This window comes from Pagrus major, chromosome 5 (genome assembly GCF_040436345.1).
Source record: "Pagrus major chromosome 5, Pma_NU_1.0".
Taxonomy (NCBI): domain Eukaryota; kingdom Metazoa; phylum Chordata; class Actinopteri; order Spariformes; family Sparidae; genus Pagrus; species Pagrus major.
Window position 1 is genome coordinate 24,647,905 of NC_133219.1, and position 26,341 is coordinate 24,674,245.

At 37.6% G+C, this 26,341-nt stretch overlaps 2 protein-coding genes across 3 annotated transcripts in view; one reads left to right on the forward strand and one right to left on the reverse strand.

The window, feature by feature from the left end:
• The first annotated feature begins 15,561 nt into the window (after positions 1-15,561).
• adi1 (acireductone dioxygenase 1) lies at positions 15,562-19,894 on the forward strand. 2 transcript variants are annotated; one of them, XM_073465455.1, is made up of 5 exons: positions 15,562-15,658; positions 16,422-16,545; positions 17,074-17,193; positions 17,437-17,616; positions 19,098-19,894. In XM_073465455.1, exons 2-5 carry the CDS (start codon positions 16,423-16,425, stop codon positions 19,212-19,214), a joined length of 540 nt encoding a protein of 179 aa, XP_073321556.1. In that variant the 5' UTR covers positions 15,562-15,658; position 16,422; the 3' UTR covers positions 19,215-19,894. The 2 variants fall into 2 exon arrangements, with proteins under 2 accessions (XP_073321556.1, XP_073321555.1); XM_073465454.1 differs by lacking the exon at positions 15,562-15,658 and having other exon boundaries at positions 16,350-16,545.
• Positions 19,895-19,925: 31 nt separating this feature from the next.
• The window catches only part of trappc12 (trafficking protein particle complex subunit 12), a 67,136-nt gene continuing 60,720 nt past the window's right edge, over positions 19,926-26,341 (reverse strand). Inside the window, exons 10-12 of the mRNA XM_073465453.1 lie at positions 25,924-26,027; positions 23,827-23,914; positions 19,926-23,426 (exon numbers count right to left, since the gene is read on the reverse strand). Coding sequence (XP_073321554.1) covers positions 23,184-23,426; positions 23,827-23,914; positions 25,924-26,027 — 435 coding nt within the window. The 3' untranslated portion in view covers positions 19,926-23,183. The remainder of the gene's footprint in view (positions 23,427-23,826; positions 23,915-25,923; positions 26,028-26,341) is intronic.

Below are 26,341 nucleotides of genomic sequence, written 5' to 3' on the forward strand. Positions count from 1 at the left end.
ATTTATAATCTTGTGATTTGGTTACAATATACTAATTATTTCAACAAACAGCAGATTTCATAGCCTAAAACATATTGTGAGCAGACTATTGACCTCATGAGAAGCGAGCATGTTTTTTAAAATACATTTTATTAATATTGTGTTAAATGAAAAACAAAATCATGTGTTCATAAATTCAACAGGCCAAGAAACAATAGCCTGATTCATTGCACATTGTAAATGAGTGATTTGATCTCACAAAAATACAATAGCCTAACTGATCATCGATATTCTTTCTAGAAAAAAAAAAATCTCACTTTCAGCATGTAATATATGACTACACTATTGAAATATTTCAATATAAACCCAGAAACATTGTCCCAAATAACCTGAACATGCTGTCCCAAATTACCATACCACTATTGGTAATTTGGGACAGCAAGAAAATGTCCAAATTAAGAAAATGTAAACATCATCGCAAAACAATGTTTGTTTATTTTAGTACACCATTGCATCACACATCTTAATATAACTTACATACCTACAGTAAATTAGTGATACAAATTTAATAGCCTTATATTAAATTCCAACAAAAGCACATGCCGTTTTCCTTACCTCCTGATTTTTTGGGTCAGCTTCCTGTTTGATGCTGACCACACCCCCCTGTGTGATGTCACCTAAAATATGTCATGTGACTTTTAATGTAGACATCATGGATCTATTATAAGACCTGGATATGGCGCCGCCTCTCAGCAGACACGCCGATTTTTCCCAGTGGCCACTCGTGGTATTGCAAGAAAAAATCCCACGTGGCCCAGAAAGCATTTTTCCCATAGACCGCAATAGTAAAAGAGAAGCCTGTAAAACTGTTCTCAGGACAGCTCCAGCTGTAACCACTGTTAATTGCTAATCTTTGTATTCCATATTTTTAAGTCATGGACTTTTAAACCGTCAAAAAGTTTTCTAAAGGCCAGAAAAGCCCCCCCAAAGTCTCATTTGCCATGGTGACGTCACAGCCGTGTGCGTGAACTCCCAAGCGCGGTCGTGCTGCATCTCGAGAGCGAGGATGCCTGTTGGCTTAATGACAGCTCTGAACGGGGCTAAACGTGGTCGGAAAAGTGAATTAAACGACTCCAGGGTGAGTTTTTTTCGAGACAGAGTTGTGATACATGTTTCATATTTTAATGGCATGTATTTTTAAATGCAATTCTAAAGGTATTTTGGCGTTAAATTACCCGCTTAATGACCGCATTTTCACTTACTGCCAGTGCCACTGCTGTGTAAAAGTCGAAAAGTTATTTACCATGCATGTGATAGTTTCAGTGATGTGTGTCACCAGGGTCTCTGTCTCACCTTGACTGATGTTCAATATCCTTTTCATCCTATCATAACGACCTTTTATTACGGTTTGAACCGTCTCAGTCTGATGGCCTGGAATTATGCAATCTGCAGCACAGCATACTGATGATTATGCAAGTATAAACTACAACGCAATAAATAATAAAGATGAATAATAAAATAGAAAAATATAAAATTAATTAATTAAGAAATGCACATTTTACTTACGTAATGTCAAAGCATTCTCTATTTAAAGAAAGTAAGAAACAACAGTCAACATGCAGTTACATATGTTATACTCTCACTTGGCTCTTACAAACAATTTTTCTCAGTTTTTCAGACTAATCACAAATTAAACAATTTTTACTTGGGACAGATTTGTTTGAGCCTTGGAAATATTTTACAATTAATTTTTATACATATATGCACAATCAACTTAACAATGCACATGAATAATGGCACTTGCACTTCGGTAGAGATATTTGCGCTTTATTGGATTCGCACACAACATTGTTTACACATCACACCAGCTCCACCTGAAAGGGAGATAGTCAGGATCCTGAATAGAGGGAGATTGGACATGGTGTATCACTTTGTTAGTATTTGGTGGAACATGTGCCATAATTACTGTGGCTTACATGTGTAGAATATAGTGCCATAAGTGTGTGCATTTAGTTGAGTCATTGTGTACAGTATGAAACACTAAACTGTCCTCTGTGCTCCAGGGTTTTTGGCCAGAAGGCTTCCCCGGGGGCCAGACACCTCTTTATAGTTCCAGGAGGGACTATATCGGTGAGAGATGTCTTGTGTAGATGGTGGAAAGCTTAATCTTTGTTTGGAGTAAGAGTGGGTGTTTTAAAATATTGCATGGGGGTTAGGAGTTAGCAGTGTGTTAAAGGCTGAATATGGAGAGTGAACAGAAAAAACACCACCTATTGACCAGAGATAGGAGTCACAACAACAGATAAAGTAATTCCTGCAGTCGGTTGCCAGACCCATTGCTAAGGACGCCACTCTGATCAGAGTAGCACAGAGAAGAACTATGCAGGGTATTTACCTTGTGTTTCATTTTTACCTTCATTAAACAGCTTCAGACTAATTGTGATGGTAGATAAATGACTTGTAACTTGTTACAGGGAGAGTGGAGGCTCCTTCCATATCGTGGCTAAAAACCAAACCTGCGATCAGGGCCTTGGAACCGGGCGGTGTCACAGACAGTCGCTCTGGCCACAGGCTCAGCTCTCTCGTCTCGGTGAAAAAAAAAGAAGCTCCCATCTCTGTGGCACCGTGAGTCCGCGACACAAACGCGCCCCGTAACATGTAATCTGTTGTTTATGACAGATCAGACTACACAAATACACACAACATAACATGTATATGATAATCCATCGATCCACCGATTGACTTCACTGAAAACAAATGCATACGACCGGGAGGAGGGTTAGGAAAACAGCGGAGAACAACGTTTTATCCTTACTTAAAAAAAATAAAACAACACAAATTAACCACGTATAGTCTACAACCATGACTTTGAGAACATCATCGGTTGATGTGCCCTATAAATCCATCATTTGATTGTGTAGATTTGTCATTACCGGTCAAACTCATTGACAAGCACCCATTGTTTTCTTTGGTCATTTTGTTATTGTTACTTATTTTGTTTATCTTATTGTATTTCTATGTATAATTGTATGACATGTGTCGCACCAATAAAAAAAAAACAAAAAAAAAACGCCCTGGGATAATGAGAACGAGCAAATCGCGTTCTGGACAAGCGCTGCGCGCTCATGAGTGCTTGTCAATGAGTTTGACCGGTAATGACAAATCTACACAATCAAATGATGGATTTATAGGGCACATCAACCAATGATGTTCTCAAAGTCATGGTTATAGACTATACGTGGTTAATTTGTGTTGTTTTATTTTTTACCAAGTCACCAAGTAGAGCGAGGATAGACAAACGACTCGTCAAACAAAGATGGCTGCGCCCATATAATTGATGTATTTTCTTTGTATTTGTACCAAGTTGGTCGTTTTAATGTCGATTTTAAATGCGCTTACACATTTGATTACATTGCTGCTTTAATCCGGTCACCAATTTATGCATTGCACGGTCTTGCTGTGCGTGCAATACAATGTAAAGTTTTGTTTTCGAGCTGGTTTGCTAAAGAGGCTAATGTAGCTAACAATAACAATAACTAGCCTGCTACTACCCTGATGGCGTCCATGTTCTTCCGAAATACAATAAGATAAAACAAAATAAGTAACAATAACAAAATGACCAAACAAAACAAAACAAAGGACAAAAATAAAACAAAGACAAGACAGCCAGAGGCGTTACAGTTCACTTACACAAAATTTCTCCATAATAGAGTACGTTTTGGTAGCTTTCTTGTTTTTAAGGTCCTTGATTGTGGCAGCATAACGATGCAGCTCATGTTTAAATGGTACAATGTTCGGTTTAGATTTGGCCCATTTATTTTTGTGGATGTGAAATTTCCCTAGGCTCAAGATTAACTGACAGAAAAAGTAAAAGTCTTTATCTTGATCTTCATAGTAAATAAAAATATGTTTTTCCTGGAAACTGATCGTTCTTCCTGTTTTAACTTGCACAAAGTGTTGGACATCTTTCCAAAAAGATTTACTGTATGCACAATGATAAAATAAGTGAGAAATAGTTTCATCTTCAAGTTCACAGAAATCACACACATATTCAATGTCTAACTTAAATCTTTCAAGGGTTTTCTTTACAGGGTAAATTTGATGTAAGATTTTAAACGAGACTTCTTTCACCTTGTTATTGAGACAAAATTTCTCACCAACCAGCCATGCTTTATTCCAGTTAATATCTCCAAATTGTGCGGACCAGTTAATTTGTCCTCTAGGCAGATTTCTTGGCTGTAAGCAGCTTCTCAAGAATCTGTTAGGGCAGGATTTTTTTATAACGTCTACTCCGCCCACAAAAATATCACAATTATAATTTTCTGGAACAACAGTGATTCTTTCTGTTCCTTTAAAAAGCTGTAGCACACCTTGAGGTAGTGCATCAAAAACCACTGCATATTGTTTTGGTGTGACTGAGAATTGAAATTTTAACAAAAATTCTTCATAAGAAAGTAAGAGACCATGTTCATTAATAAGTTGGTCAACTAATAGAATTTTATGCTCCATCCAGTCCTTGTAGAACAATGATCGGTTTTTGTAAAGAATATCTTCATTGTTCCAAATATAATAACTGGTTGGCGAGAAATTATGTTTATAGATCAGCTTCCAGGACAACAAGGCTTGTTTATGAAAATTTGAAAGTTTAACAGGAAGTTTTTCAACTTTGTAGTTACATTTCAACATAAAGCGTATACCACCTAATGAGTTAAATACATGTGTAGCAAAAGAGATCCAGAAGTTGTTCTTCCGTCTACATAAATTATTTAACCAGTTAATCTTGAAAGAATGATTTAACATTTCAAAGGTTAACACCTCCAAACCACCATCTCTCTTGGAGTTACACAAGATATCCTTTTTTAAATAATGGCATCTATTCTTCCAAATAAAGTTGAATAACATTTGACCTAATTTCTTAGACACTAATGCAGGCATTTCTAGTGCTAGTGATAAGTATACAGATCTTGATATTCCTTCGGCTTTAGATAACAAAGTCCGACCATTTAAAGACAGATCCCTCATTAACCACATATTGAATTTTCTTTGTATCTGTTGAGTTATTGGTTCAAAGTTCATCTCAGAGCGTCTGTTCTCATTTTTTTCAAGCACTACACCCAGATATGTCACAGTTTGTTTGATAGGAATATCACTCAGTTCTGACAGATCACAGTGTTTAAGGGGAAACAGCATAGATTTATTAATATTCATTGTCAGCCCAGAAACCTCAGAAAACTCTCTGATACATTGCACAGCTGTGTCGAGTTCATTTTGATTGGATAAAAAAACTGCTGTATCATCCGCTAACTGAGACAGTTTGAATTCTCTACCTAAGGCTCTTATACCCTGAAAGTTGCTTTTTTTAATATGTGTTGCCATTACTTGTGTGACCAGCAAAAACAAAAAGGGACTTAATGGGCAACCTTGTCTGATTCCACGGTTAATATTAAATCTGGGTGTTGTGCCATTTGTTACCTTAATTGAACTGTTACTTCCTTTATAAAGTGTTTGAACTGCCCTCAGAAACCTATTTCCAAAACCAAAACATTGGATAACTTTAAACATGAACTGGTGATTAACTGTGTCGAACACTTTATAGAAGTCGACAAATAAAATAAAGCTTTCATCATGTATAAATTCATTATAATCTATCATGTCCAAAATCAACCGAATATTATTTACAATATTTCTCCCTGGCATAAATCCAGATTGCTCCTCATCAATAATGTCATCTAATCCTATTTTTATTCTTTTAGCAAAGATGAGAGCAAACAGCTTCGCATCATTATTCAATAAACTAATCGGTCTCCAGTTTTCGATGTTTAATTTATCTTTTTTTGGTTTTGGAATTAGTTTTATCAGTCCTTGTCTTAATGTGTGGGGCAGTTCTTCTTTATCTAGAGCCTCTTCAAATAAACCAACTAAAAATGGAGCGATTGCTTGTTTAAAGCATTTGTAAAATTCCCCTGTTAACCCATCATTCCCTGGGGCTTTATTGTCCTTGAGGGAATCAATACAATTTCGCACCTCTGTTATGGTTATTTTCTGATCACATATTACTTGGAAGTCATCATCTATTCTTCTAATATTTGGTTGTATGTTTTGAAGGAATAATGACATTTTATCTTCGTTCAACAGGTCAGCCTGATACAGCGTTCCATAAAAATTGGCGACATATTGTGAAATTAGTTTTCCATTTTCACACACAGTATCATTAATTTTAAGTTTGCATAAAGAAGATATTTCATAATTCCTTTTCTCTAAATTAAAGAAGTATTTGGTACATTTTTCCCCCTGCTCAAGCCATTTCCTCCTGGATCTGATGAAGGCACCTCTAGCCCTTCCTTCATAAAATTTATCTAATTCGGTTTGTAAATAAGCCAATTGTTCTATTTCGGCACTAGTTGGATCCGTTTTCTCAGAAAGCGGAATAATTTGGGTGACAAGTTGAAGTTCTTTTTCTTTGTTATAGCTATTGATCTTTTTGCTTAATTTCATAGCTAACTTTCTTATTTCAAATTTAATTAGTTCCCAGTATAAACCAAAATTTTTTAGTAAGTTTGCTTGTCTCCAGCATTTATCAATAATTTTTTGGCTTTCCTTTACAAATTCCTTATTTTGCAGCAGCATTTTGTTTAATTTCCAATAATCTCTATTCACCTTCTGCCTATCAGATCCAAGATGGAATTGAATTAATATAGCTTTGTGATCTGTCAGTATTGTGGGTTCTATTTTGATTAAGTCTACTTTATTTTCTAAATCAGCTGAGATTAACCAAAAATCTATGCGAGATTGGTGAGATCTAACCTTATTGCTCCATGTGAATACTTTATCCTGTGGGTATCTGTGTCTCCATATATCAATCAGGTTCATTCTGTGGCAAATGTTTTCTAACTCGGTTGTCTGTTTGGCTTTTGGAGGCCATCTGTCCACTCTATCATCAAACACCGTGTTGAAATCTCCGCCCCATAAGAGCTCTGCTGAGGGAAACAACGTCAGCCACTGATTTACCCTATTTTCTATTGTTGAAAAAATTATGTTATTGAGGAGTTTACTGTTTGAGCCATATATGACAAACGGGAACGCTATTTGTGCTACAAGCCAGGAAATGACGTCACGTTCTCGCGTAAGAGCAACTCGGGCGAGTGGTCTCCCATGTAACTGGAATGCAGCATTATAATAGATCCATGGCTGTGTCCAAATTCAGGGGCTGCAGCCCACGAAGGGCGCATTTGAAGGCCAATTACGTCACAACGCTGCGCGAAGGCTGTCCAAATTCGAAGGCTGCTCCACATGCAGCCCACAAATGCAGCCTTCCCCACCCTCGTTTAGGAGGACGCACCGCTACTGTCCTTCGCGGCCTCACATATCCCAGGATCCTTTGCGCACCGCTGCTCAGTCCCGAAACAGAAGAGGAAGCAAGAGAAAATGGCGACATCAAGTGGCGCAGACATGACATTTAAATTTAAGTAATGGGTTTATACTCGGTTTTTACTCATTTGAACATCCAACGCCAGATATGTTAAACTTCAAGAGACTATAAAACCTCCAAAGTTTAACTTTCAGTTAAAATACGTGAAGCTGGTAATGCTATGGTAAACATAGTTGTTATTCACCAATGGGTTAATGTTTATTTTGTAATGTTGATAATTCAATTCAGATTTGACACATTGTACACACACAAATAAATGTACACGTTTGATAGATTTGAACCAAAACAGACTTTAATGCATGAACACCTGGTGACGCAACCAGGAAATACTCCGAAGGCTAGACCGTCCCATTTAACAACGGTGGATGTGGCCTTCAAGGTCTCTCCGAAGGACCCTTTTTTTAAATTTTTTTTTAATTTTTTTTATTGTAAGTACAATAAGGGTACAGTGTGAAATGAGGGAGGAGGGGGTTACAAACAAATGTATAACAGTTTCAGTTACATAATATCATGAAAAGCAGGGGAGAACAGAGAACAGGTACATCTCATGTTTTGTTTTTTTCATGTTTCATACAGTTCATTCAGCGCAGATATTCAAAAACATGGAAATAGAGAAAATAATGTTATGGTTTTTATGGCTTTCTTGTTTTCAGATTGACTGATGATGTTGATGTATTGTTTGATTTCGTTCTTGAAACGGTCAGTGCAAAGTATTTGATTTGTAAATTTGCGGTTGTGAATATGGGCTTTGGCTAAAAATAAAATCAAGTTAATTATATAGTATTGATTTCATTTGGAAGCCGTAACTGAAAGGAAACCAAACAATACATTTTGATACTCCAAAACAAAGTTTTTGTCGAAATGTTGACGGATAAAAAGGGTTAAATTTTTCCAAAAGGACTGCAGATGAGGACATGACCAAAAAAGATGCTGAGAATCTTCTGGAGCCTGTTTACAGAATGAGCAGAGTTCATTAATGTCTTTTTTGTATCTCTGCATGAATAGGTTGGAAGGGTAGATGCGATGGATGAGTTTAAGGGATACTTCTTTGATTTTATTTGTGATAAAATATTTGTAGGGGAGGGACCATATATTTTTCCAGATCAGATTTGGGAATAAATGATTCCAGTATGAAACAGCGTTGGGGGTACTGACGTTTTCTTTTTGAAATAGTATACGTACAGTACGGTTATTTTTGGCTGAGAAGCAGATTCGACCAGTTTCAGTCTGTACAGGCTCCAGAGGTAAGGGGTCAGACTCAGGTAACAGAACATTTTTAAATAACATAATCACTCCAGAGGGTATCGCATCAAATACTATTGCATATTCTTTCGGTGGAATAGGGAGTGTGTATTTATTTAAAAATTCTGAGTATGATAAGAGTGTGCCGTTAGAGTTAAAGAGCTGACTGACCAAAATAATGCCGTGGGTGAACCAGTTCTCTAAAAAAAGTGATTTGTGTTTGTACAGTATGTCCCTGTTATTCCAAATATAATATCTATGGGGTGTAAAGTTATGTTTGTAAATCAAAGACCAGGAGAGAAGCATCTGTTTATGAAAGTTGGCTAGTTTTGTGGGAAGTTTATCAATATTGTAGGTGCAGAGTAACAGAAAATTAAGGCCACCAACTTTGGAAAATATATAGTTGGGAATGAAGTTCCAGATTGAGGTTGGGTTTCTAATGAATTGTTTGATCCAGTTGATTTTAAATGTGTTATTGAGAGTGGAGAAATCTAAGAAATTAAAACCTCCATTCTCATAAGAATTCATTAAAGTTGATTTTTTAATATAATGGATTTTGTTTTTCCATACAAAGTTATAAAGAATTTTATCAATGGCAGTGGTGGTTTGTTTATTTACTTCCAGAGATATTGCAGTGTATGTAAGCCGGGATAAGCCCTCTGCTTTAGACAATAGGATTCTGCCCTGAAGGGACAGATCTCTCTGAAGCCAAGAGTTGAATTTCTTTTGTGTTTTTTCTATAATGTGGCTAAAGTTCAGAGAACATCTGTTGTTTGTATTTTTGTTGATGGTGATTCCTAAATAAGTGACAGACTCTGACAGACAGGTACGTTGGAGATAGATAAAAGGATGCAGTTTTTCAGTGGTAACAGTTCACACTTACTTAGATTCAGGTGAAGACCGGATGCACTGGAAAAAACTGAAATTCGGTCAATAGCAACAGAAACTTGTGAGGCATTTTTTAGGAATAAGGAAGTGTCATCTGCTAGTTGACTAATGATGATTTCCTTGCCTGCTATGGATATCCCTTTGATGGGGCTCTGCTTGATAAAGTCAGAGAGCAACTGAACACAAATCAAAAACAAATATGGTGACACAGGACATCCCTGCCTGATCCCACAGGTTAAGTCAAAACGTGGAGAGGAACCTGTCTGCATTTTGATTGAACAGTTTGCTTTCTTATACATAGTTTCAATTGCTGAACAAAAGTACTTACCAAAACCAAGTTTCTGTAATGCCTGAAACATAAATTTGTGTTCAATAGTATCAAATGCTTTGCGAAAATCCAGAAATAAAATAAAACTATCATCAGAGCAGTAGTCATCATAGTCATAGTCAATAAGATCCAGGACTAGTCTTATGTTGTTGGATATGTGTCTGCCTTTCATAAATCCTGTTTGTGTTTCATCAATGATGTAATCCAGTACTGCTTTTAGTCTTTTGGCAAAAATTCCAGCTAAAATTTTATAATCATTGTTGAGGAGACAAATTGGTCTCCAGTTATCTATGAGGAGTGGGTCCTTATTGGGCTTAGGGATCAGTGTTAGGAGCCCTTGGTTTAAGGTAGGAGGAAGAGTCTGATTATACATGGTTTCGGTGAATACACCATGGAGGAAGGGGGCAAGTTTTTCAGCAAATGTTTTATAAAATTCAGATGTTAAGCCATCAGTACCAGGAGACTTATTTAATTTAAGTTGCTGGATAGCAGAACTGACTTCTTCCAAAGTGATTGGCTTGTCACAGGTGTCTCTCTGGTCATTGTTAATACATTTTAATTGAGAAAGATATCCAAAAAAGTAATCTGTAGCGTTTTTATCATAGTGTGATTTATATAAGTTCTTATAGAACATTAAACAATGATTGGATACTTCCTGTGGGTCGTTTGTGACAGTCCCATCGATGTTAAGTTTTTGAATGCAGTTCGTTTTACTGCGTGACTTTTCCAGTCTAAAAAAATATGCAGTGTTTTGTTCACCTTCCTCCAACCATTGTTTCCTGGATCTCACATATGCTCCCTCTGCTCTGACTCTGTACATTTCATCTAGTTTAATCTGTTGTTCAATTAGTTCTTGTTTTTCATCATCTGTCCGATCTTCAGGCGCACACTGAGTGAGAGAAGCGATTCTGGTTACTACTTTTGTTTCTTCCTCTTTTCTTAATTTGGCCAAGGAGGATCCATATTCTCTAAGGTATTTTGCTATCTCGAATTTCAATAGTTCCCAGTTATTAAGAAAACATTTATAAATTAAAGCTCTCTGCCAGTAAAATTTTATAGGGTATAAATTTTTTCTACAACAACTTTATGTTTTAAGACTGAGTTGTTGAGTTTCCAGTATGAATTCCGGTGGGTACTGGCGTTAGGTCTAAAATTAATTTGGAGATTTATAGTTTTGTGATCTGTGAGTGGAGTGGGCAAGATGTTAACAGAAATATTTTTTTCATCTAGACTACTTGAAATTAACCAGTAGTCTATTCGAGATCTACAAGAGCCAGTTTTGTTAGCCCATGTATAGGACTTGGTATTTGGATTCTTTTTCCTCCAGATATCGACTAATTGGAATTTCTGCATAAATAATATTATATTAGTTAGAGAATTTGTTCTATTTTTTGGAGGCCATCTATCTACAGAGTCATCAACTGTAACATTGAAGTCACCACCAACAATAAATAACAAGTTTGGGTATTTAGATAACCAAGAGAGAAAACATGATTCCAACGTGTCAAATAGGAAGTCATTCCCAGTTTTTGTATTATGACCATATACATTGGCCAGAAGAACTATAATGTCGTCAAATTTGATAATTAATACAAGAAACCTACCATTTGGGTCACTCTCTGAGTGTAGTATGGTACCTTCAAATTTGTTTTTCAGGGAGGTTACTCCTGCTGATCGTTCTGAGCCATGTGAGAACCATATGTCATTTCCCCACTGATTTTTCCAGAATTTAATATCGTCTGCAATTGAATGTGATTCTTGTAAGAAACAGAAATCAGTCTTTCGTTGTTTAATAAATAAAAATAGGGCTTTACGTTTTAAGTTGTCTCGCAAGCCTCTGGTGTTAAGTGACAGCACTGATAAAGACATTACAAAAATGTATACGAATAACTAAGAAAGCCAAAAATAGCCCTAATGTTTCTCTTCATATTTAAGGTTTTTAATTCTAAGTCTCCTGCAGTCAACAAATATCAAAAGCATAAAAATAAGGCAATAATTCATGAACCCCCTCATCTTAAGGTTAAAAACAAGGCACTCACACACCTTTCTAAGGATGAGTGCAGAACATAAACACCAGGCTTCTACAGCATTCTTTCAACAAAAAGAAGAAAAATAGTTCTTGCTCTAAGATCCAGAGCACGTGAACTGTGGAGGTTTAGTTAGGGAAGTTTTAAAGGAGAAATTTGGTTAATCTATTGCCCAGAAGGGGAATAGTTTAATTCAGATATGAAATAACATAAGTTCATTTTGAGTAGGCTATGCAATATAATGTACAGAGGTAAATTATAAATAAGGCAATAGTTGGGGTCAGATATTAAATATTTATATGCACTACTATGCACACAACATAATTATATATGATCAGAGAAAAGGAAAAAAAAAAGATAAATAAAAAAAAAATAATAATAATTGGGAATAGAATAAATAATAATGCTAATACTGAAGAAAATAGCAGCAAAAAAGTTGTTCATCCTGAGATTAAAAGAACAAAAAAAAAAAAAAAAAAACCTCGTGGAATAGTAATTAGGAGGGAGCAAGATATTCAGTTAAGTCAACGAATAATTATGTATATAAATAATAAAGATGATAAAGAAAATAAATAAATGGGTATTCAAAAGGTTTATAATACACAGAGTAAGAAAAGCTATTAGCCTACTATGTTCAGGGAGAGAAAAAAAGTAAAGATTAAGTAGGGCTAAATGAGGTAGATTACGCTAACAAAAGAGGAAATAAATGAAAAAAATATATATATAGGCTACTAAACTTAATAATAATAGAAGAGTAATAAAATAATTAAAAATAAAGAAAAGGGTGGGGGTGGCGGGAAGAAGTCCTCTTGTGGCAGTTGTGCAAACAGTGACCAGTCTATGGACTAAGTGTCATTTTTCATATCATTCACCGTGATCCTTTTACCGTCAATGAGGGCATGGGAGCCTCTGAATCCGGCCTTCTTGCCCTCTTTCCTCGCTTGCTCCACCAGCGGCCATAGCTTGTTCCGTGCGTCTTTCGTGTCTTGGGTCAAATCCTCGAAGATTTTGATCTTTCTCTCCTTGAGAAGCTTAGAGGTTCTCGCATCTCTCCAGATCTTATCCCGGTGAGTGCGAGACAGGAACTGCACAATGATGCGGCGGCTGGAATGGAGGTCAGCAGGTCGAGGTCCGAGCCTGTGCACAATGTCCACAGAGAAGTGCAGATCCTGAGCGATGTCAGGAGAGACTTGGGCGAGGATGTCGATGATGATCTTCTTGATGTCTTCACCGGTCCGCTCTGGGATCCCGGCCATTCGGAGGTTCCATCTCCTTTGGTAGGCTTCCAGGTTATTCCATTTGTCGCGGAGAACCGCGTTTTCTTTCTCCAACGTCTCGACATGACTCTGCAGGGAGTCCACCTGGAGAGTCACGTCCTCCACCTGTTTCCCCAGAAACTCCAGGGAGTCTGTAACGCTTTTAATTGTTTGTGTGTTATCTTTAACAGTGGTCTCAAGAGAATGCAGTTTTCTGAGGGATTCCTCCTGCATTTTTTCGATTCTCTCCATCACTGTCATTAAAGCAGCGTTTGAAACAGTTTGTTCCTCGTCTTCTAATTCGCTGGCCAGTTTTTTTGATTTCTTTCCTGGCCGTCGATCTGCACAGTTTTCATCAGATATTGTAGATGGGCTCTCGGGGTTGAGTAAACCATCCATAATTCCAAGTTGGTTTTCTAAAGCACTGCGAGCATATGAGTGCATCGCAATTGCGGCGTGGCGAGAGTCCATCAGAGACAAAGGAAAAAGTTTGGTCGAGTTTCGCGGGGCAAGCCAGTTGTCAGGGTTAGGAAACTCCAAAAAGGATTTAAAAAACAAAACTTCTCCTTGAGGTTATTTACTCACAGTTCAGGCAACTTTTCATAGTTGGTTTTCAGAGCATGTTTAGATTTGGCTGATGTTGTAGAGCTTAGGTGCAGTCACTTCACTGAGACGCCATCTCCGTCGAGCGGATTCAAATCTTCCTACACACCTCTTCCGGTCCGGTATCCAGTTATATAATACATCCATGGTCAGAATCATAGACATATATACATAGACGCCTCATTGAGCGGGTTGGCCCGCTGCTGCGATACGTCGACGTCGCCGCCATATTGGAGGAGGCAGATCTGCCCCGTGAACTAATACAAGTGAATGGAGTGAACTTTACAAAGCTCCTTGTACAAAGTGCTATAAGCTAATGTCTCTCATTTACACATTCACACACGTACGAATATATTCAGGAAACAGATAGGAACCAAAAACAACGTCTGTACCGTCCTCTGATGATTATAAACGTTAACTACTCCTTACGTGTTCAGTATACAGGTAGGCACCAAACCACCGGATGTATTTTTATAATGTTTTTATGAGTGTTTACAGCTGCAAATGTATGTAACGCTGCTACTGTGATGTTAAATGACGGTTAAATATTGAATCTGTGTCTATAATAACCAGATCCTGACATGTAAATGTGATGTCTGTTGGAATAAAAAGCACCAACGTCGTTTTTACACAGTGATTTCTGATAATCTAAGTAATAAAATTAACAATCATGGAGACAATTAAAAAGTCCGCAAATCAAGATAAGAAACTGCAACTGGCAGTGAGCCTGCTTTCTTTTCTTTTAGCAGTGAAGTGATAAACTCCATGACAGAACATTATAAAATATGATATTGTATAAAATAACAATACATGGTAAAAAAAAGAGTAAAGTTGCAGTAGGCTACTTTTATAAATATGCACTATATATATAGTTTTATTATTATTATTATTATTATTATTATTATTATTATTGTTATTGTTATTATTACTATTTTTCTGCATATTCTTGACTTTGAATGGGAGCAACTGTAACGCAAGCAATTTCCCGTCGGGGATTAATGAAGTGTTTCTGATTCTGATTAATATATTATGCAGTCAGTAGTCCATATTTAAGTTGACAGTATGGTAGACAGACATCACATTTACATGTCAGGATCTGGTTATTATAGACACAGATTCAATATTTAACCGTCATTTAACATTACAGTAGCAGCGTTACATACGTTGGCAGCTGTAAACACTCATAAAAACATTATAAAAGTACATCCGGTGGTTTGGTGCCTACCTGTATACTGAACATGTAAGGAGTAGTTAACGTTTATAATCATCAGCGAACGTTACAGACGTTGTTTTTTGTTCCTATCTGTTTCCTGAATATATTCGTACGTGTGTGAATGTGTAAATGAGAGACATTAGCTTATAGCACTTTGTAGAAGCAGCTTTCTTAAGTTCACTCCATTCACTTGTATTAGTTCACGGGGCAGATCTGCCTCCTCCAATATGGCGGCGACGTCGACGTACGGTCCAGCGCTCAATGAGGCGTCTATGTATATATGTCTATGGTCAGAATAGCCAGACTAGCATGCTGACTTGCATACGCTTGCATACTGCTAAATGTCATAAATAGGGTCGTTCGAGATGAACTGCGCCTTGCCTGGAAGGTGGACGAGACCAGGCGGCAGCAGCAGGGGGCGGTGACAAAAAGCTGCAGTCAAGTCGGACAGTTTCTAGCCGCCGTCAAAGAATATACAGGAAGTCACAGAAATATTTACATCCTGTTAGATCCATCTGTAGGCTACCTGAAGTTTGCAGAACACGTTCGGATAGCTATGGCTGAAGAAATTGCGTATGCACTGTCATTTATAAATCATACAATCCCTAAATTTAAGAAATTGAACTACTGAATTAACAGTCCAAACGTTCTCACAGCTATATAGGCTACACATGGGGAGGACAAGCAGCAAAGGTTTCTTATAATCTTTATTTATTGATGTATTTATATTTGTAATTATATACAGTATATATGTGGGAATATGTGCGTATCTGGCATTGTATTCTATCCTTTGTTCTTTTTGTCTGCCTTGTAAAGCACTGATTGCTCGTTTTGATAAGTGTTATATAAATAACCTTTATTATTATTATTATTATTATCGTTATTATCAACCACACAAAATATGTTTGTTAACAGATTAAACCTTCATTGCACAACATGAGATTCATATAATCTAGCATTAAATATAACAATTACACAGAAAATTAGGATTTTTGACAAAACGTAGTGTTTGTAGTCCTAACTAAGAGCCAATCAGCTCTTTGATCAGGCGACAGCCAGGCGTTTCCCATCATGCCCTGAGGTCTTGCAGTCGGTGGAGAGCAACTGCGGCGCCTTGATCTCGTGAGGTTATCGTTACCGGCGCGTGCATGACGTCAGAGCAAGTCGGGATCAAGTCGGACACAAATCTAACCGGAAAAACAAAACAAAACAAAAAACAAAAAAACAAAAACACACAAATCTAACCGGCATGCATTGTGCGGTAGTCGCCGGTGATCGATTCTGCGCAGGCCAGGCTCATCTCGAACGAGCCTACTGTGACCGGATGTAGTAGGACATCCTGGTACTTCTGGCATACTAAATAGTATGTTAGTATGGGTATTGGACCGTAGGAACGTTTGTCGGCGTGTTTTTACTCAGGACTATAGCTGTAAAAACGTCCATTTGTAAATTTCAGGATGGGTATAGAAGCCTGGTACATGGACACATCTGATGAAGATCAGAGGAAGTCTCACAGACTGAACCCAAATGAGCCCGTTTCACTGGACGAATTAAAAAAGCTTGGGGTGTTTCACTGGAAGGTAAAATTAACGTGAAAGCCGTTAGCTGCTTTCCACATAAAAGCTAACCTAGCTGTCAGAATAACCACGATAAACGGTAATTTGTACTCTTGAGTAGCCAAAGTCAAGGCATGTGTTTTATTTGTATGTATTTAGTTCATTTACAAAACTTCTGTTAACACTCAGATAACCATTGTGACCCTCTACAACTTAGCATTCAGCATATCAAGTCGATATTTTTTTGTAGCTAGTCCTTAAATTGTTACTGTTACAATTTAAATAATTGCTGATAGTAACCAGCGGTGCAGCATTAAGACCCGTGGAAATAAACACATGGAAATTTAGTTATACATTTCTGTCAGTTGAATTCAACTGCTGGCTCTCCCAAGTTTTTTTAATGTTATTATTATGTATTATTACATGAAACAAAATTTGCTGTTATGATGTATAACTAATTAATGGCTAAATGACCAAATTGGTTTCAGTAACGGTAACCTACTTTGTTTTTAAGTTTTTTTATTTACTGACCTGTTATCCTATATGTTGCAGCTGAACACTGATATCTATGAATCAGACCCAGAGCTGGAGCAGATCCGTAAAGAGCAAGGCTACTCCTATATGGACATAATCACTATTCACAGGGACAACCTACCCAATTATGAAGAAAAGGTAACCCTTGCATTTTGCACTGTAATTTTTGCACATTTTAAATAATCTTTTATATTCTGACAAACTGTCACTTTCTTAGAGAAGACTGTTAAACATTTGAAATTGAACTAGAGTGAAAAATGGTGAGGTCAGTGGTGAGGACAATGACACCATTAGGGAAGCTACTACCCGAACTGTGGGTGGGTTTTTAATTCAGTGAAGAAACCAGCATTTTTCAGGTCTCTCTATTTTTGCATTGGTCAGCTGAAGATGTTCTTTGAGGAACACCTGCATCTGGATGACGAGATACGATACATCCTGGATGGCCAGGCCTACTTTGACATAAGGGACAAGGAGGACAGATGGATCCGCATCGCCATGAAAAAGGGGGACCTGATCAGTCTGCCGGCTGGCATCTACCACCGCTTCACCCTGGACGAGACTGTACGTAACATACATGAACATAATTGCAACTGATATAAAGCCATATTTCTGAAAAAAAGATCGAAGTAGTTATCTGCTTTATGGCTTTCTTGAGTGTAGATGTTCAAAACTGACAGTGTTAGCAAAGCAGATCAGTAGTCTGGATTAAATTGTATGAAAATTAAATGAAGTCTGAGGAAAAATTGGGTTGTTGGTGCAGAAAAGAACAATATTAAGACACACAAGACAAGAGCAGATAATGAGAGCATAATCTGATTGGTGCGTGCATTGTCAAATAGTATGCATACTACAAAAAATACGGACATTGTAAATTTCACCTGCATGTTAAAAGAATGCACATCTTGTGCATTACAGTTACAATATTACAGTACTACTTCCCCCAAAGTGCTTTTCACACTGCGCTTAGCCCCAGGCTAAGAAAGTGTTCACACTGGCACAGTTCAAAGTGGACTTTAGCCTAGGGCTTGCTGGCCCTGCTTCAGAGCAGGGTTAGCTCTGACTTTGTGGGGTTATCGCAAGAAAATCAATGAAGCCCGGGGCTCTGAGGTGCCAGTGTGAAACAGACTAGAGATTAAAGGTGTAGTAAGTCAACATTGTAGAATATTCAGCTTAGCTTCAAAGCACTTGTGTACTTAACCCAGGGCTAGTAGAAGTGGAATGTGAATCGTATTGCCCTGGTCTTAGGTTAACACTGGGTTAACAATCTGTGTGTATTGTATATTGTGGCTAAGGATAGCCCGGGGCTAGGATATTCAGTGTAAAACGTCCTATTGTCTTGCAGGTGTGCAGTGTGGTACTACTGTTCAGTGTTTGCACTGACATTACTGTTGGCCTGGCATCTGAAGCTATGTTTGTTTTTGCATGTACAATCAGTTTAACATTTTGACCTTTTGTTGTTCCTCAGGCAGTTGGTCCAAAAGTGCCTTTAACAACTCAAGGTGTTACTCCACCTATTTTACACTTTAAAGTGTTTACAGGTCTTGGGGACGACTACTGCATATGTGAAAAAAGTAGTATAAAGCCTTTTGTGGCTCCAGAGGAAGCTGCATGTAATCTGATAAATTGCCTCCAATGATGTCACTTGGTCGTTAAATTGCATTGTGGGTTATTATAGACAGTTAAGAAACAAATGATCAAATTGAGCAGAACCAGAGTTATCTTTCTTTATTCCACGCATTCTTCTCAATTTCTACACCTGGTACCTTCTTTCCCACAATGCAACTTTGCTTACTACTTTTTTCACATCTGCAGTTGTAATGCCAAAGGCCTGTAAACACACTTTAATGTGTGAAAGTGGTGGAATTACCCTTTTAAAGCAGTTAATTCGTTAGCTTCCGGTTGCCATATGAATTAGTTTCTGTGAAGAAAGCTAACAAGCTGTTTTTATTGCTGTGTAAGATCATGAATTCTTGCATGGGGAGGCAAAGTTGACTTAAATTTACTTAACCAAGCTCAGATTGATCTGAACACTATTTCTACAGAACTACACCAAAGCCATGAGGCTGTTTGTGGGGGAGCCAGTATGGAAAGCTTACAACCGCCCCGCTGATGACTTTGAAATCCGCCAGAAGTACGTGGCTTCTCTGCAGGGATCCTGAGATGAGAGGGAGCTCCAGTGCACAACACTAACAACAAAGACGATATGACCACTATTTGTACTAGACTGAGGGCTAATAATATAATTAGAATCATAATATGCACCAAGATGATTTTAGTGGTTAATTAAATGATGGAGTCTACTTGTCTTGTGTTATCTCAGGTGGAATCACAGTAAGTAAATTTACATGAAGTTACAACTTTATTATCATAACCTGATTATTCCCAGGGGTTAGGGGTTAGGGTTAAACGAGCTCAATGTTACACACAGGTTAATGCATCAGGAATAGTAGTGCAATAATATATGATTAATATATAATTACTTAAAGGGGCCACTTACCATAAATTGTTTTTACTTTTGATTCCTGAGCATAATCCATATGTACTTTCACTTCAGTAAACTTTTAAATGCAGGACTCGTAATGGAACCTCAATTACTTCCTTTACCACAGGACATTGCATATTGCCTTATTCTCTTTAATCAGTTGTATTTGGTGCCGTACATGCCCTCAACAGCATGTTCTAAGAATGAATATTATGCAACTAATGTCACGTTCAAATCTCTCTGAATCAGAAGTGAAGGATGTGACTTCACCACCTTCTGCTAATGAGCTGGAACCTCTCTGACAGATTTATTTACATTTTTTGTTCTATGAAAAATAAAGATGATCTTTCCATTAAACCAGACAAGTTGATTTAAAAGAACAGCTTCATTTAGGATAAAACAAAATTTATTTTTTAATAGACATAAATATGATCGAACACAACATGTTACTATTGATAATTCAAGATCAATTAGGACAAATCATAAGATTTAACAGAGATTTTTGATATAATCATTTTAAATAGGAAAAAAAAAAACCATCAAATTCTCCGATATGTACCATTTTGGATTCCTAATAATTACATTTTAGTTTAGTGGACAGGATAATCTGAACAGTTTGTTTTCTTTCACTGCATGAGAATAGATACGTGGCAGCTGAAACAGAATGGTATATGACTGTTAATTACAGGTGTCTGCTGAGAAGGAAATTTTCAGCCTCTGGTAGTTTACTAGTGTTAAAGCACACTGAAGCTCAGGATAATGCCCATGTTAGGTCTCACATGATGAGCCTGAACCTCCCTTGAAACCACTACCAGTCTGTATTCTGAGATCTCTCTTCCAATCTCCCAATGCTTGAGTTAATCAATACTGTGTGACTAGAATTTCTTTTATAAAAAAATAAACAATTTAGAGGAACAGTTTGAAATTTTGGAAAATGTTTTCATTAGCTTTCTTACAGAGATTTAGATCAGAAAATCAACACTACTCATATCTCTGTGCTAATTATGAAGCAAATGCCAGCAGCTTGTTAACTTGTTAACTTATCACAAAGACTGTAACCAGGGGGAAGTTACCTAGCTTGATAAAATGGCAACATGTGGTTTGTTCTGGACTATTCTTTGGTAGGACACTCTTGAGGGACCATGACCTGAAAGGTGAGAGTCATATGACAGATAATGGTAGCCAAAAGGTTACGATGATTTATGCTAGCCTCACTAGCTTGTCTGCTTGTACTGTAAGAAGCTAATCACCGAAGCACCTAATATGGCCCTCCCTGTGTAAACCTCCCCACAGCAAAGGTAAAAAAAACCTGGTAAAGCCTGAGAACAACCTCCTGAACTTTTATTTTTGACAAAGCATAAGCATTCCTTATGTCTGTGATTTCAAAGGTAATGAATGCAGAATTTTCACATGAAAGTGATTATGAGAAGAAAACTAAAGGCCGATAACAAGCCACCCTCTCTACAAAATACTGTATATATCTTTCATTAATATTCATGCAAATATAGCTTCCAGTTGATCTGATTTTGAAAACTTTTCTGTATTACAATGTCAGTTACAAAATGTACACCTACTCTTTCATATGTATGTCTCATTTAGTGAAAACTTCCATCATTTCTGTTCACAATGTCTGGCTGAAGAAATATCACATTATGAAAAGGAAAAAGCTTGATATAGTAGAGAGACAAAAGCCCCCAAAAGTTTTCAAATATCTTTCTTTTTTCTTTCTGAAACGTATGCATTTTAACTTAGAAGGAGATATAAGAATAATATGATAAACCCACAGTCAATGTGGTCTATAGAGTGTTGTAGGGATGATGTATTTTTGTAGGCCAACCCGTAAGTTAGTATTACCCTCGTCAAAAAGCCTATGGGATTTTTTAATTGGATTTTGGATCATATATAATACAAGCATATGATACTTTCTGTTTGTATGTTTTGTTGCCAGGGGAACACCACTTTTGTGATTTTCAAAGTGTAAATTAAACCACTAGAAGTAAAAAGCTAATGTTAGGCTATAAAAAGTTAAAAGTAACCACTGCTGAGCCTCTTACTACACAATTCCTAAATTGTACTATAATATACTATAATATATAATATAATATATAATTAAAGTCTGCCTGTAAAGACAAACTAGTGAGTAGATGAGTCTCTGTTTGGCATAATTACATTTAATTTCCCTGACAACTTTGGCCACTGTGGTAACCACAGTCCTTTTTTCAGGCATTTAACTGAAAACCCATTTAAAAAACCCATGCACTTTGAGACAAGGGAACCGTGCAAAAATACTTACTGATTCTCAGGTCTTAAGACTCATTACTACACCACTCTAGAAGACAAACGTATTAGAAATCACCCACTCATTCACTACTCCCTATTCACTACATCTGGGGTTCTATATAGAGAACTATATAGTAAGTTCATCAGTCAAAAAAAACCAAACACTTATGTACACTGCTCTGGTCATTTTTTTCTCCCTCCAGCATAATGCATGATAGTATTTAATGCTTGGTTAGTGACCATTGGTACACTACTTTTTACGAAGCATTGTAGGATTCTTTGAGTCAACTATATAGGGTTCAATAAATCTCAGTGTACATTTGGACAGTACTTCAAAATGGCAAACTCACTACTGTATATTGTCCACTATGTAGGGGGTAGTGAGTGATTTCGGACACAGCAAACATTTTAATAACGGCTAATACAGCTGGCAGTGAACATGCTAGCAGATTAGCTCGCCATTGGTAGTGCTTGTGATGTACCACTGTTGGTCATGTGAGCCTCACCATAAGGTTGTAGTGGTCTCCTCGAGAGTAGGTGATTTTTCTTTTAACTTAGCTTAAAGCTAGGCTAAGGTAAATGCCAAAGTTAAATGCCTGTTTCACCTTGTCCAAACTGCATGTTCCATGCCGTTTTGAACCCGACGTCCTGTTTCTGTTGTCATTCCTGTTGCTTGCGTTGGAAGCGCGACATTGACTGGATGGTTAATTCATGAAGATATAATGAGGAGTAATCTATACAGTACTGTCTCCTTTTATTACAAAAACTTAAATAAGTCCCAGCTGGCTTGAGGGAAATTGCCAGGGGAGTGAAAATTTCTGGCGAGTAAACACGCCATCTCTACGTTGGCTATTGTGTATGCCATTAGCCTGTTGAGAAACATCTAAATATCACAGTGTAAAATGTGTGTTTCCTGTTTAAAAAGTCTAAATGTAGGAAGATAAGCTATCTTAGCAAACACACCCATCTTTTAGTCTCCATCTGATGACCAGAGAGTTAGATCTTCTGATCTAAGTCACAACGGGAAAGCAAATTAGTGAATTTCCAAAAATGTTAAATTGCTCCTTTTCCAGTGTCAATCATTATTGGGTCACCCTTCAGAAAACCACAAAGAGAAATGTATACCTAGGTTTGGTTTCACACATCCATTTTGTAAGAATAAAACCAGTTCTGAAAGATGATGTATCAACTTGCTTATGGGAAACCAAACAAAGCACCAAACATTCACCATTCTGTCACCACACTCATTGGAACTAGAGCTTTCTACAGTACTTCCCTACACACTCCACTCTTGGGGTTTTACTTCCTGTCACACAGGAGAAGAATGAAGTAGTGTGAGTCCTCTGCCAGTTCATCCTCATGTCTCTTAGACCAATTTGAGGCACTGTGTGTTGAAGCTGTCCCCCTCCCGGCAGGCCACAGCCTCCAGCAGAGCCTGTTTCTTCTGGGTGCTGCGAGATGACTCCAGCTCGTACATAGTGGTCAGGTTGAAGAGGACACTCTCATGGAGGTAGAGTGCAGGATCCTGCTGCACCAGGCCCTCCAGCTGGCCCAGGGACTCCTTCAGTCGGCCTAGATATAGCAGGCACACTGCTGCATTGTTGTTGGCCTGGGAACATGAGGCGGAAGGGAATTGGTGAGGACACAAGAGTCTGAATGTGAAATTATCATCACATTTAAAAGGCCCTTAAAGAGACCGGCTAAGCACTGAGTGGTCAGACAGAGGGTGAATAGAGGTGCTGCAGCAGTGGACAGTATGAGAAAGATAATGTTAAAGCATTAAGGCATGTAAACATTTGCAAGTAGATACCCGAAATCAATGTATGAACCTGAAAATAACCATAATATGGGACCTTTAATGTGGTTAATTGTCATGCTATTGTTACTAAAGTACCATCTAATATAACATTTTACTTAAGGGAAGTGTGATCATTTTTGAGCTCTTGTGCATTATAAAGCTGATACAAAGTAAAATACATGTTTACAGCAGTGAATGTGCTAGTACTTACAACAGGGTTTTTTGGGTCAATTTTCAAGACTTCAATGAAGGATGTGTGTGCTTCAGCGTAGTTGTTCTGACTGAGGTAGACAAAGGCCCTGGGAAACAAACAATCATTGCACTAACAAACAGTACTGATAGAGATTACAACATGTAAGGAAAATTATGGTTTTGTTAAATCATGCTCATTCTGTTCTAATTTCAGGTCATACTAAAGCTCTGGAAGGCATACAATACATGGCCAAAAGTATGTGGATAAGTGATCATACACCACACATAGGCAAAATACAGCGCAATCTGGCCTGCCACGTCCTCAAAAAAGTAAAACAATTCCAAAATATCAATAAGGGTCAACACGTTAAGGTTAAAGCAAACAACTACAGTGGGTGTGCATTGCTATTTTGCTTGATTCCAACAGATGGCGATGTCTACATTTCGATTGGACAATAGGCCTCAAGTTTTGGCCTTCTAGGTTGGCAAATATCCTGTTGTAGAGCAGTCTTTGCAAGTCAGTCCAATGTGTACCAAATTCATGTATTTTATCATAATTCAGCAATATGTGTTTAATGTCTTGATTCGATTTCCCAATTTGTGGCCCTTCGCTTACATTTTGTAAGTTAGTGTGGCCCTAATGTTGCCCACTCCTGATGTATACTGTGCATACCCACCCAATTGCAAGATTTTTTTCTTTGCACTTCTTGTAATTGTTTACAATTCAAACACTTGACTTGCAGACATTAAAAGTTGTCACTGTTGCTTCTTTCTATATATTTGTATATTCACCCATTTCTTCACCCACTTATGTGTATAGTAGTTATATGCTTATGTGTTTACTTGTCTTTTTTTCAGCTTTGTTGCCTTTAATGTAAGCTATGTCTGTAAGTTCATTATGCGTAAGTACATTGAGAGCAACTTCAAACCAGAGTCAAATTTGTTGTATTTGTACACATACTTGGCCAATACAGTTGATTTTAATTAACAGATAGTAATGCAAAAAATCCTAGGATATTATGAAAGCAGCCATGGTAGTCTTAGCTGAGTATTGATGCAGTCTACACAGTCTACAGTCAGACTCAATCAATTCATTATCACTCAAAAGTTATTTTGCAATGGGTAGATTGTATTTATAGAATATATGATAAGGCCAAACATGAAAATAATCAGAATTACCCTGTCATCCAAACTACAGCAGGACAAGCTGTGAACACCACAATGACCTATTATCACCTCTTAAGGTGAAATGGTGATACTTGTCAGTGAACAGTTGCTTATTTACACAACCAACAGACATATTTTATGGACTGGTGTTTCTGGCCACCTGACAAAGTTCAATACTCAACTGCCAGCTTTGTTTATAGAAGACAAGGATTAAAGCATTGAGAGGAAACAAAACAGTAAGTGATGGGCTGTACAACTTAAAAAATAGATAAAAAGATGGTAGCTGAGCTATGTAGAGCTTAGTGGCACTGTAGTTGAGTGATGACTCTGGGTTTGTCACTACATGCAACACCTTTTACATGCAAGTAGTTTGATCTATTGTTAATATAAAAAAATCATTATAGCAGCTTTAAAGAGGAACTTGCCACTCTGTTTTAGCTTGAACATGCCCTCCTCATTATTCAAAAAAATGTGTTGTTGATGCATGATTACTGACACTTTCACTGTCTTTTTTGTCTAGATAGGGGTGTTGAGTCCAGATCTGAGTAAATGAAATGTTGCTGTGCAGTTCAGGGATGTGAATTTCAAGAGGATTTCACAGATATTGCATAGACTTCTTTCGGTTTTAAAGGACAGGATAGGACTGCTATCATCAATAATGAACTGCTATTTTGTTCTTTATTCACAGCTCTGAGCCTTTGTGAAGTGAGCAGTGTGAGTGGGACAGGTTGTCACCTGAGCTTTGCCTCTGGCCTGAGGTGATGTAGAGTCACCTCAGGCCAGAGCTACACAGGTGTGACCTTGTGTGCTTAGTCACATGCCAGGAGGAAGCACAAACCTGCAAAACAGCCCTGAAGGAAACTCTGCTACCACGGAGAAAAAATGGTCCTGAGCTGCATAAAATACACACCTGCTGTATGAACGTGTTAAATGCATGACACCCACGTACCTGTTCATTAGCACGCATGTGCTGTGACTGGGCTGGCTCCCTATCATCTGGCAGGCTTTCTGCACATCCTGGAAGTACCTCTCTGCCGTTTTAATGTCTCCAATCTAGCCAAGGGGAAAGTAGCAGCAACACATTAACCACAGATCTGTGTGTGTATATTGTAAAATGGGGCAAGCACAAATAAATTACACTAGATTTCATGATCCCCCAGGGAAAACTGACTCATTGCATAAACAAAGAATATTAACAGGAACATTTAAAGAGACAGTAATGATGACAAAACAAACAGTTGGTATGGTATTGACAACACAATGACGTTGTCAAGTGAGAGGAGCTGGCAGGTTCCAAAAAAAAAAGGCCCCTTCATTTTCTGCATACACAGTATTGCGTGACTGGCAGTTGGAACACATTTCACTAT

Coding starts and splice junctions, on each gene's coding strand:
- adi1 (XM_073465455.1), top strand. CDS start 16,423: ATGGGTATAGAAGCCTGGTACATGGACACATCTGATGAAGATCAGAGG. Junction 16,546..17,073: donor TTGGGGTGTTTCACTGGAAG/GTAAAATTAACG, acceptor TATATGTTGCAG/CTGAACACTGATATCTATGA. Junction 17,194..17,436: donor TACCCAATTATGAAGAAAAG/GTAACCCTTGCA, acceptor TGCATTGGTCAG/CTGAAGATGTTCTTTGAGGA.